Here is a 12,362-nt window from a genome sequence, read left to right on the forward strand (position 1 = left end):
AATTCCCCAATAAAAATCTTAAAAAAAAAAAAAAAGATGTAGAGGACTTGAGGGCCAGTCTTCTTTTTCCCAGGACATGGAGAGAGCTTGTTGGTGGCAGAAGAGAATGACATTCACAATGTAAAAAGAGGCAGCGCTGGGCAGAACAGAGAGATAAGGAGGCAGAGTTCTTTGGTGACATCATTGGAATTCCTGGGGTCCAACCATGCCTGAAGCTAGCCCTACCCCTGGATTTGCAGTTCCATGAACCAATGAATTCTTTCTGGCTTAAGCCAGTTAGAAGTAGATTTCTGTCACTTACAATTTAAGAGTCCTAATCAAGCAGAGTGCCCCCAACAGGCCTTGTCCCCTAGCCACAGCTGACTATGTAATCCAGGGGAAGACCTCTGACCAAGCCAGGACAATGGGATTCTTTATTCAGAATGGAAAGAGAAGCGGAGAGTGTTCTGAGCTCTCAGCATCAACAGCCATGCCTGGGGCTGAGATTTCCCAATTCCTGCTGTGCAGAAGGCATGTTGTCTTAAATATTCTTTCCACTCTGCAGGACACCTCACGGTCCTGAAAGAATCCCCTACATCTCTGCCTTTCTTTTTTATGCTAACCAGAGCTAATCTCTTGCCAACAGAAGAATCTTGGGCTCTGTAGTCAGACACACTGGATTCCAGTCCTGGCCTAGCCGCTTATTCACTGATGTGTTTTATTTCTGAGTCAGAGCTTTCTCTTCTGTAAAATGGGGAGACTAACAGAATTGTGCTCGTGATGTTGTTGAGAGGGTTCCAGAAGATGAAGCAGGGGAAGATCTTGCCCACAGAACCTGGCACCGAGTAAGGGCACACAGATGTGAGCGGCTATTTTTTATATAATAGTAATTAACGCAAGTGATGGGACCTACCTCGCGGGTCCGGAAGATGATCCTGTACTGGTACTGAGGCCCATGGTCCTTGTGGTCCTCCAGCTTCTCCCGCTTGATGCTCACGGCCACTGGCCCCAGCTTCTCATCCACGCCAAAGTAATTGGCATGCTCTGAGAGGGAAGAGCAGGTGAGTTCAGAGTCAGCTCTCTGGGAAGGCGGGGTGGTGACATCCCACAGCAGGCCTGCTGAGGGGATGGCCAGGGCAGGCTCTCAGGTCTGGTCACAACCACACTCAGTGAAGAGACCATAAGAGGTGAAGCCTACCTTACTATATACCACATCTGCCAAGTCACACAATTTTTCTGAGCCTCAGTGCTCTCATCAGAGAAATGGGAGCCCTGACATTACCCCCAATTCATAGAGTTGATGGGAGGAGAAAATGAAGCTACAAATATAAAACGCTCAGTGCAGTGCATGACATGTAATACACCCAGCCTCACTGTGATTATCTTGTATTTGCAAATGTTCATCGGTTTAGCCCTCATGGAGTGGTTAAGATTCTAGCTAGAGAGCCTCCTGGTCAGCTAAAATCCTGGTTCTGGCAATGTTACATGGGTGGCCCAAGTCACTCAATAGCCTTCTCATCAGTAAGCATGGACCCACCTCTTGGCACAGCTGTGAGGGTTAAATAAGTTAATAAGTGCAGAACACTCAGTACAGAGTCAGGCACACAGTAAGCATGTGAGAAGTGTGAGCCATTTCCATCCCCAGGACATGATGTTTGTCATAGCAAAGGGACTGTGATTCAAGTCCCTAGGCATCACTTTTATCTGACCACGGTTCTACAGACCTAGGAAACTTTAACTACTACTCTTTTTTTTTTTCCTTGTGCTGACAGTCTTTAATGAGTTATGGAGGAAGTCTTTTGCTCCCTCCCTGAAATGACAGCTTCTCCCCCTTTTCCTAAAACATGCTGCTGTTTTATAATCCTTCCAGACAAACAGTTCTTCCTGACATATAACCCAAGTATCTCCTGCTTGTGGTGGATACCCACCAGCAGTCTGACCTGACTCAAGTGCGCAAAGTCAGCATCTACCCATGGCCAGAAAATTCCTTCCCGCCCCAGTGCTCTGATGTTGAACTGATGGCTCCTAGTCTCATGAGATGCTCTTGGCCAATCAGAGGCTTACCTAAGGCCCCAATAATGTGTGTTAATTAACCCCAATCAGAACAGCACCTGCAGTGGGTTAAACAATCTCCCCAGCTGGTCGGTCAGAGAACAGAATAAATACTGTGCTCCGCAAATATCAGTTAATTCCTGAAGCGGTTGCTGGGTTTGTTTTTTAATCCACCAATGCATACCCAGTAACTTGCAGTCCTGGCATACAGTAGGCACTCAATAAAGAATGACCGATGACTAATTTATGCGCTCCTAGGGCTACAAAGAAATAATTTTTTTTTAAAAGAAAATAGCTGTTTAAAGAAAGTTCCATGATGATGAAAAACTAAGTGCTTTAATGTACACTTATTTGAGCCTCACTACAGTCCTTTCATGTAGGTATTTCTGTGTGTTGTCTGTTAGCTAGGTACAAAATTAATATGTATAAATGTAAAATCAGGTTTTGATGGTTTATTCAAATCCACCACAGCCTTATTTTTTGGCTACTAGATCTGTCAATTTCAATGAGAGGTGGTCAGCTTCTCCCACTGATTGTGGATTTGTTTACTTGTCCCTGCCGCTGTTATCAGTTTTTAATTTATATTCCCCAAACCCAGATTGCCAAGTACAAAGGTTCACATCGATTAAGAGCTTCTAGGTGAATTGTTTAAAAATCAGCATGAAATGGCCTTTTTAGTTCCTCTAAAAAGTGCGTTTAGCTTTGAAATCCATTTTGTGTGAGGCTGCTGCTTGCCTCACCTGATTTCTCTTGGTTAGCCACTGTCATGAACTTCTTTTTTCCTCCCTTTATTTTCAATTTCTGTGTCACTTTGTTTTTGTGATGCTGCTCTAATCATGTCCATTCCTCACACGAGGACAAAGGGTGAAATGTGTCATATAGCTAATAAGCTATGAAACAGACCCCAAACCCAGGGCTGTCTGACTCTAAAGTTGGAGCTTCAGTGACTGCACGCAGAGCCCTGTGGGATGGCCTAGGAGATATTCGTTGTTTGACTAATTTTAAACTAATTGCTGTGGAGTACTAGCTATCTATCTATTATCTACTCTTCTCTTCTCTTTTTAAGAAAATCCTCTAATCTTGGTGGTTTTCTTAAAGCAAGGAAAAGACAGGTTCTGTGTCTAGTTAAAAACCTACATTTCCCAGACTGCCTTGAAGATGGGAGTGGCCAATAAGCAGAAGCAGTTAGATGGGGCTGCTGAGAAAGCTCTTTAAAGGGGGCTGACTTGACAGGAGGTCCGTCTTTTTTGCCCTTTTTCCTCTTTTTCTTTGCCTGGAAATGTGGATGAAATAGCTGGAGCTCCAGCAACCATCTTGGACCAGAAGAACACTAGAGGGCTGGAGGCCATGCACTAAGGCTGGAGTAACCACAGCATCCCCGGGCTGCTAACCTCTGGTTCTCTTTGTAAAGGAAATAAACTTCTATGTTGTGTAAGCCTGTTACTGGAAGTTATAAGCAATTCTGAACTGATACCAGCTGCTGGCATTTAAAAATTAGAAAAATCCACATTTAAAAAAAAATCTGAATTTCAGGAGAATCTTGAAAAAAATCGGATAGGCTGGCAACTCTGGGTTTGTCTGCATTTCTTGCATGACAACGGTGAGCTGGAGCTGAGGAGGAGCTGCCCTTTGCTCAGTCCCTGCTTGGCGTGCTTCACTTCTGTACATGCTGTCTGGCCTGGGTTTGTGGTCTCTACACTATGCTATGTTGCCTCATGGGATAGCCTCATAAGCACCAGTGAACCTAATGATGTCTGAAGCCTGTCTCTTCCTGATGTTAATGCCTTTCAAACATCAACTCCACCTTCAGAGGGCATCCAGAACCTGCCTGCTTCTTCCCCAGCCCCATCCTAGATGTGTCCGTCATCACCTCCCACCAAAACTACTGCAGCAGCCTCCTCCCTGGTCTCCCTGCCCTCGGAGGGCAGCTGTGGACACCCGAGTCAGATCAGGGTCCTCTCCTGCTCAGAACCCTCCCACAGATCCATCTCACTCAGGGCAAAAGTGAGAGTCCTAGCCATGACCCACAAAGTCCCACAGATCTGCGCCTGTCACCTCTCTGCCTCAGCTCCTTCTCCTTTCCACCCAGTTATTCATCCCAGCAACAATGGCCTCTTTCCTATTCCTTCAGTGCTCTAGGACTGTACTGTTCCTGTGCCAGGAACACTGTCTCCAATCTCCCCACAGCTCCCTCCCCTACCTCCTTTAGCTCAGCAGTCAAATGGCACCTACCTAGGAGGCCCTCCCTGACGGTTCCCCACTGAAAATTGCAAACTCCAACCCTGACATTTCTCTCTTCCATGCTTTACTTTTCTCATAGTACTTACCACCCAATGACACAGCGGTTCTCAACCTTCCTAATGCTGCTACCCCTTAATACAGTTCCTTATGTTGTGGTGACCCCAACCATAAAATTATTTTCGTTGCTACTCTATAACTGTAATTTTGCTGGTTATGAATCATAATGTAAATATCTTTTGGTTTTCCGATGGTCTTAGGCGACCCCTGTGAAAGGGTCATTCGACCCCCAAAGGGGTCGCGACCCACAGGTTGAGAACCGCAGCTATGACACCTTACATGTTTTATGTATTTACCTAGTTTTGTTGTTTGCCTTACACCACTATCACATTAAGTGCTAGGAAGACAAGGTTTTTATGACAAGCTGACCAATACTGTTTCCCCAGGCTCTAAAAAGTGCCTGGCACATAGGTGAACCGAGCACATATTTGCTTAATAAAAGCAAATCTACTGTCTCATGCAGCTCAAGGTTTTGGAGTGCCAGCCATGTGTCCTAATGCTTGCTCACTGCATCCCACAGCCCCCCTCTGAGGTAGGTCCAAGAGCACAGGGAGTGAATGAACAAGGGGCGTCTCAGAGACAAGCTGTAGCCTGCCCACCCACCCCACCCCAGTCACCTTTGCCCACGAAGTAGTCCTGGTAGTAGCGGGCGCCCAGGTCCACGTGCTCGATGCTGTAGTGCCGCGGGCGACTCTGTGTCCTCTGCTGCTCCTTGGGCACCTCCAACACCGAGATGCTGGCGTTGGTGCGGTAGGTGCTGAGGGCGGGCTCGGCCAGGCGGCCCTCGCCCCCGCCCCCGCCTGGGGAGCCCGCCGAGGCCCGGGAGAAGCTCACGTTGCGCTCGCATTCACCTCCAATCTCATTGCGAAAGTGCGGGCAGCTGAGCAGCAGGTCGTTGCTGTTGTCATCGCCCAGATCCTGCTCCAAGTTCTCCTTGCAGTTCAAGTCCTCCGTGCTGGTGAAGGCCGGGTCCAGGCCCCCGAGGCCATGAGCCCGCGATGCCGTGAGGGATGCCATGGCGGAGGCGGCCGAGGCCCCCGTAGTGGTGTTCCGCCGCTGGGCTGTGGACACCCTGTTGGCGGCTGCCTCGTGGAGGTCGAACAGCATGCTCTGCACATCAAAATGGGCGAAGCTCTTCTGGCAGACCCACGGCCTGCTGGGCTCCGGGGGGCTCCGCCCCTCCTCTGCCTCCCCTGGGGACCGGCCCACTTCGCCCTCGGGTTTACTGCTCCTCAGCTTTCGGAAAATGGACGAGTCCACCATGTCCCCACTGCCCAGGCCCCGCACGGCCTTCTTGCGGGCCCTCTCCTTCTCCTTCCCAGAATGCAGTGGGAGAAGGTTGTCCCTGGTGGGCTGCCCATTGCGTGGATCCCCCTTGGCTCCGCTACCGCCCCCTGTGAGGTGGAGGCTGGGATCGGCCTGGAGGAGCTGGCTGAGGTTCTGGGAGCCCCGGGCCTCAGGCTGCTCGCTGCGGAACTCATTGAGAATGTCAAAGAAGCTCTGCTCAGGCACCCCCTGCACGTCGATGGAGGATGTGCTCCCATACTCACGGAAGAGAGGCAGTGCCCCTGTGAGCCGGGCCCCACGGGCCTCCCCGATGTCCTCCACATCACACTCACTGAGGGTGATCTCACTGCTGCTGCGGTGCCGCAGGGGGAGGAAGGCCCTGCCCGGGGACCGGGGCCACCCGTCCTGAAATTCCACATCTTTGGATCTTCTCCTGGCAAGTCGGTGGAAGGCTTTGGACCCTGAGGGAGCTGAGGTGCTGGCAGGGGGCTGTCCATTCTGTATGCTCCTCATAGAATGGGCCACCTTTGTGGGTTTCGTGCCATCTGTGTCCTGTGAGGGGCTTGGGTTGTTCTGCTCTCTCAGGGCCTCCCTCTTGGGAGGCCAGTCAGCCACTCTTGCGCGCACGCCCATCTTGGGGACTGCGGGGGTGGTGGGACTGGGGCGGGTGGTGGCGGTGGCCGGGCTCTCACCAACAGGCTGGGGCATGCCTCCGTTCTGGACCCAGAATCCCATGGGAGCATAGTCCCCTGTATGTGGCCCAGGGAGGACATCGGCACCCCTAGCCCCACAGCTGGCTGCCAGGTCCACACCATCATTGGGAATGGGCCGATAGGTGGTCATAGTCCACAGGCACTGGAGTGCTACTGGTCCCTGTAAGCTGTGGAGAAACTTTACAGGGTCCCCTGGCCCTCAGCCATTGTTCAGGGCTGCCAGTCCCAGGATGAAGGATGCTAGCCCTTGAAGCCTAACAGGAAGGTTGTGAGTCTGTGGAGTCCAGTTCTCCACCATCGCTATGAACAAACGAGCCAGGACAACCTCAGGAGGCAGGTGCTGTCCCGGGGGCTCCAGTCTGAGTGACTCAGCAGGGCAGAGCAAGCAGCAGATAGGGGTGAGGGCCAGCGGGCTGCAGAGGTGTCTTCCCTGCCATGCTGAAAAGAAAAAAAGCAAGGTGAGATGTGGTGTTGATGTGATACTCCCAGGGAGTGACTTTTTTTTTTTTTTGACAGCTTTACTCACTTAAAAAACCTTTTTATTATGGAAATTTCCAAACATACCCCAAAGCAGAGAGAAGAGCATGAAGAGCCACCCCACCAGCTTCAATAGCCATTTACTACAGTAGTCTCCCCTTATCCATGGGGGATATGCTCCAAGACCCCCAGTGGAACTCTACGTATAATGCTATTTCCTATACATGCATACCTATGATGAAGTTTAATTTATAAGTCAGGCACAGTATGGGATTAACAACAATAATTCGAATGATTATAACAATATACTGTAATAAAAGTTATGTGAATATGGTCTCAAACTATTATTGTATTGCACTCACTCTTATTCTGGTGATGGTGTGAGATGATACAACGCCTATGTGATGGGATAAGGTGAGGTACTCAGAATGGTGCGCAATTTAACACTTATGAATAGTTTATTTCTGGAGTTTTCCATTTAATATTTTCTAACCAACCATAGGTGACAGCGGGTAACTGAAACCGCAGGTAAGGGGAGACTACTTTATTTGCCACTTCTGGTTTATCCATCCACCCACTCTTACACTTTTTTTTTTTTTTTACAATATTTTGGAATAAATTCCAGACATCAGGTTATTTCACCTATAAGTACTTTAGCTTGTATCTCTAGCAGATAAGGCTTAAAAAAATAATAATAATATGGGGCCAGCCGAGTGGCTCAGCTGGTTAAGAGTTTGCTTAAGAGCACGAGCTCTGAGCAACAGTCGCTGGTTCGATTCCCTAATGGGCCAATGAGCTTTGCCCGAGCTGCACCGGAGCTGAGCTGCAAACAGGAAGGTTGAGAATCGCTGATCTAGATTAACAAGAGTTCTTTAACACCATACAAGACGCTGCACTGCATTTTCCCCATTGCCTCAAAAGTGTCTTTGAGAGTTGGTTCGTTCAAATCAGGATCCAAACAAGATCCATACTCTGCTTTGGCAGATACATTTCTTAAATCTCTTCCCCTCTATAATGCCTCCCCTCGTCCCCCCGCTTGTTTTTATGCCATTTATCTGTGGCGTCACTTGTTCTCCATGGAGCTTCCCACTTTCAGGATTTGGCTGACTTCCCATGTGGTGTCACTGAACACGTTCCTCTGCCCCCCGTGAGTCCTGTCTACTGGTGGCTGCACGTAGAGGCCTGACTGTTGTCAGCCTGTTCTGCAGTCCACCAAACCAGGCACCCTACCAGAAAGGAAGTGAAAGTGACACATCAGTCACCATGAACACTGGTGGATTTGGGGAAGGGAATATCTCCAGAAATCTGTGTGATTATTAGATAGCATGAGCTGGTAAATCACCTCCCATTATTTCTTTCTGAGATATCCCCAGTGGCTCCTTGGTTAGAATAAAATCCAAATTTCTTCTGCTGGCCCACAGCCCCACAGAATCTGGCCCCTGCCGGTCTCCCTGATGCCTCTCCCCATCCCTGTCCAAGATCCCATCATGTTGGCCATTTTTTTCTGTTCTTCTGACACAGCAAACCCCACCTGGGATACCTGGATATACTTCCTCAGTTCTTCACCAAGCTGGCTCCCTCCCATAGTGTCAAGGAAGCCTGGTCTCCTCAAAGCCTTTCTCTGTCAATCCCCTCTGCTTTCTTTTGTCACCAACTGAAATATTTTGTTCATTATCTATTTATTGACTGTCTTCACCACTAGATTATCAGTTCCAGAATGGCAGGGGTGTCTGTGTTGGTCACTGATGTATCCCCACTCCTAGAACAGTATGCAGGACTATTCAGTATTTGTTTTATCAATGAGCAAACAGACAGCCTCTAACTTGATGTACGAGTATAAGTACACCCTGACTTGCAGACCTCTGGGAACGGAGTTCATGCTTCTGCATGGCAACCTGAAGTACTCTGCAGGATCATCTCCCTTTGTCTCTACCTTGAACTTCTGGAAGATGAAACCCTCTGCTGGGGAGGAAGGAGAAAGTGGGTCATGATCTGCGGTAGAACCTGTTGGTTGTCCCAGCAGCTGTACCCCATCTTCCTGCCAACAGAACTGATTTTGCTCAGGGCAGCAGAGTGCTAGGGTGGGCTGGGCATCTGGCTCAAGGTGACCAGTAAGTTTTCTTTCCTTTGGAAAGTGGAGCTGGACATGGCCATTCTGGTCAATGACTGTTGGTGCTTTCCGAGTGAAAAAGTGGAAGGCCTCGCATGTGAATGTATGTATGAACATGTGTGCATGTGTGTAGGGGGCATTTCCTAATTCATGCTCAGAGGTATGGAGTGAGCTGGCAGAGAAAGACTGAGGGGAAGGCATGAAGCTGGTTCACGGAGCGAGCCTGTATCTTCTGAGAAAGTGAGAACCAGAAGGTAAAGGAAGTGGCAGGGGGTGGGGAGCAAGAGAGCACGCGTCTTTCTGGTTCCCATGGGAGCGTTCCTGAAGGTACTGCAGGGAGGCCTCCAGGAGATGGGGCAGAGAAGAGGGGGGACAGTGGAAAGCCCCCAGGGTCGAGCTGGTTAAGGGAGATAGGAGCAAGGCCAGGGGGAGCTGTGGTGACCTGGCCAGCAAAGGTGTCTTCTACAGAGGCAGGTGGCCTCGGCTCCAGTGACCAAGCCTTGTCGGATGTGGAGCTAGATTTTTAGATTTTTCAAGATCTTCAGATTTGTCAAAAGAAACCAGAGATCTAGGATTATATGTAGTATCTCCCAATTTGAAAAATAATTCCATCAGCAACAATAACACACAACCATACAGAGATCTCTAAAAGGACTTTCAAGAAATGGGTAGTAGTGATGGCCTCTGGGGAGGAGAACTGGCTGTCTTTCCTCCTCCCCCCAGCCTCCTCCCCTGCTTCTTTTATCTCCTTTGTACTTATGAACACACTCATTTCTCTCTTATTATTCCTGCCCCCCACCCCCCAAGAAAATGTGAGCTACTGTGCATCCCCAGGATATGCGTTTTGAAAGAAGGGGAGGGAAGGAGCCTTACTTTTCATTGTACACTGCTGGCTACTTTTGCCAATTATTGGCACGTATTTCTAGTTGATAAATAAATATCTCTTAAGAGCATTACCAACAAAAACCTCTACAAGGGTCAACAAAATAAATATGTGGGTTGGAACTGGGCAGGGGCTGCCAGTTTGCGACTTCTAGTGTTTGGGACTTCTGCCAGAGATGAGGATCTGAGGTCAACTCCACTCTCCAATGGGCGTCAGATCTCAGGCCAGCCTGGGGTATCCAGGCCAGCCAAGGGCACTGCCTGCACTTGGCAGTGCAGCCACACCCTTGGGTCAGTTTGGTAGAGTGCAGAGGGTTAGTCCTTTGAGGCGATATCTGGGCTAGCTGGGAAAACCAGTGGCCCAGATGTGACCCTGATTTGTTTACAAAAGCACCTCCTGACAGATGGGCTTTGCTGATGGCATTTTGTTTCCAGCTCAGTCGGAAACCCCCAATCCGTTTTGCTCCCTTCTGTGAAAACACAGATGTTCCTGAGGCCCTAGTCTCTTTGCACGAATCCCTTCTCTGAGCAGGTGCAGCAGAGTCTCCCTTTGAGGCTTGGAGGCTGAGTGATACCCACAGCCTCTCTGGGATTCAGGGACTGGTGCACACTGGTCCCTTTCCAGCTGTCTGCTGTTGAGCTCCCCTTTCCTAAAAGCGCTCTGATCTTGCTGATAGGGAACCCTCATTATAAGCCAGACTGCCTGGGTTCAGATCCTGGTGTGCCATGGCCTAGTTACTGAAACCATGACTTAATTTTAATCTGTAAATGGGGATAATAACCACCTACCTCCCAGTCAGTGCTATTATTTCCATTCTTTTGTGTATCTTTGGCAGGAGCTCTAGCCCCCTCCCCCCCAATTATAGAGGAACAGCAGGGGGGTGGGCGCAGGACCATGGCTCAGCTGGCAAGCCAAGTATTTCAGCTGGATTTGTGCCAGGTTCCTAAGAGGATGGAAGGCTGGAGAGTGTCCTCAAGTGCTGGGGGATGGTGGACCTGGCTTTTCCTGTGCCATGACCTTTGCTGCTGGGGACCCTTAGTTCCTTCCCTCCAGTGTTCCTTGGCTCCTGCCTGTTTTCTGGGATTGCTCCTCTGGCTTTCTGTTAATTCTGAAAGCCCCTGATACATTCTACTTCTGCCCAAGATCGCCAAATGTGGCTTCTGCTGTTGGCATCTGAGGACCTTGACTAATACACAGTATTGTAAGGAAGGCAGCTGGGAATGGTCGACGGGAAAGAATGGAGCCGAGCCGGGAGCACAGTGAGAAGGCAGTGGCAGTGGGCGAGAGCCAGGTGGGATACATGTGGCCGCAAGTAAGAGAAAATCATCTAACGGTGGGCGATGAAGACATTTCATACCTCACATAACAAGGAGGCCAGATAGGGCAGCTCTATGCTTGGGACAGTGGAATGACATCAGGCACTCTCTTTCTCCTCCATCCGCCTCCCTCAGTGTGCTGCTGGCTCACATCTTTGGCTTGTGGCCTACTGGTTGCAAGCTGGCGGCCACAGCCATGCTGTGCACTGAACCATAGGCAAAGGGGTAAGAAAGGGATGATGGAAGAGTGTTCTTACCCATCTGACCCAATCAGGAAGGAGAATCTTCACCAGAACATTCCTCCTACCTCACAAGACTTTCTTTTATGTCTTATTGGCCAGAACGTGGTCACTTATGGCCACTCCGGTTGCCAGGGAAGCTGGGAAAGCCAGAATCTGTGATTATCCAGATTGCCCTTGGGCCAGTGCGGAGTGATCCCTGGGGCTGGCCACACTGGCCCCTGAAAACATCAGGGTCTGTAAGCATCTGTGTAAATGCTCCCAGGCGGTTGCTCGTGACGAAGCTGGGGGAACTCTGAGCAGAGAGGATGCTTCCTTAGCAGGCCCCATAAGCCGGGAGGCTGGAACAGTAGAAAAACAGGCAAGCACAATGGTGTCGGTGCCGTGGCCCTAAAGGGCCCTGTGCTGTGAGGCTGCACTGTCTGTCAGAATGTCTCAGGGCAGAGCAGAAGGCAAAAACACAAGCCTTCCAGTGCTAGACATTTGTGGCTTGCTTCCCCAGCCTCCGAGATGCCTTTCCATACAAGAGCCTAGATTTCCCTTTGGGAACCTGGCCTCTCTGACTCCCACCCAATGGGCTAGAAGAGCCGCTCCTTCTAGAGCTCAGTCACAAACCATGTGACCTGATCAGAACCAGTGATGTCTTTGCCAGGAATGCTGGGGCTGAAGACTGTGCTTTTTCCCTCTTTCCCTGAGTCTGAGAGGATGCAGGGGATGGAATGACTACAGCCATCTTGTGACCGTGAGGGTCTGTGAAAGGGGCCAACAGAGAATCTGGCTGTGGCCATCATGTGGGTCTCTGCATCAAGCTGGACCTGAAGTCAGCACTATTCCACTTCCCACCACCGGACATTTCAGTTATATAACAAAATAACAGCAAAACAACATCTATAATCCTTCTAAGTCCTTTTTAAAGCACTTCACATTTGTTATTTCTCTTCACTTTTACACACAAGGAAACTGAGGAATGGAAAGATGAAGTAATGTGTGGCTACGAGGTGGCAGAGC

General features: G+C 49.6%; 1 protein-coding gene across 5 annotated transcripts in view; it reads right to left on the minus strand.

Annotated features, from left to right (window-relative positions):
* SIPA1L3 (signal induced proliferation associated 1 like 3) overlaps positions 1-12,362 on the minus strand; it is a 242,337-nt gene that overhangs the window by 93,514 nt on the left and 136,461 nt on the right. For all 5 annotated transcript variants that reach the window (XM_019666285.1, XM_019666286.1, XM_019666282.1 and 2 more), the window contains 2 exons: positions 4,947-6,767; positions 893-1,023 (listed from right to left, as the gene is read on the minus strand). In XM_019666285.1, the coding sequence (XP_019521830.1) occupies positions 893-1,023; positions 4,947-6,459 (1,644 nt within the window). In that variant the 5' untranslated portion in view covers positions 6,460-6,767. The remainder of the gene's footprint in view (positions 1-892; positions 1,024-4,946; positions 6,768-12,362) is intronic.

The sequence above is a fragment of the Hipposideros armiger genome, unplaced genomic scaffold (assembly GCF_001890085.2).
Source record: "Hipposideros armiger isolate ML-2016 unplaced genomic scaffold, ASM189008v1 scaffold_466, whole genome shotgun sequence".
Lineage (NCBI taxonomy): Eukaryota > Metazoa > Chordata > Mammalia > Chiroptera > Hipposideridae > Hipposideros > Hipposideros armiger.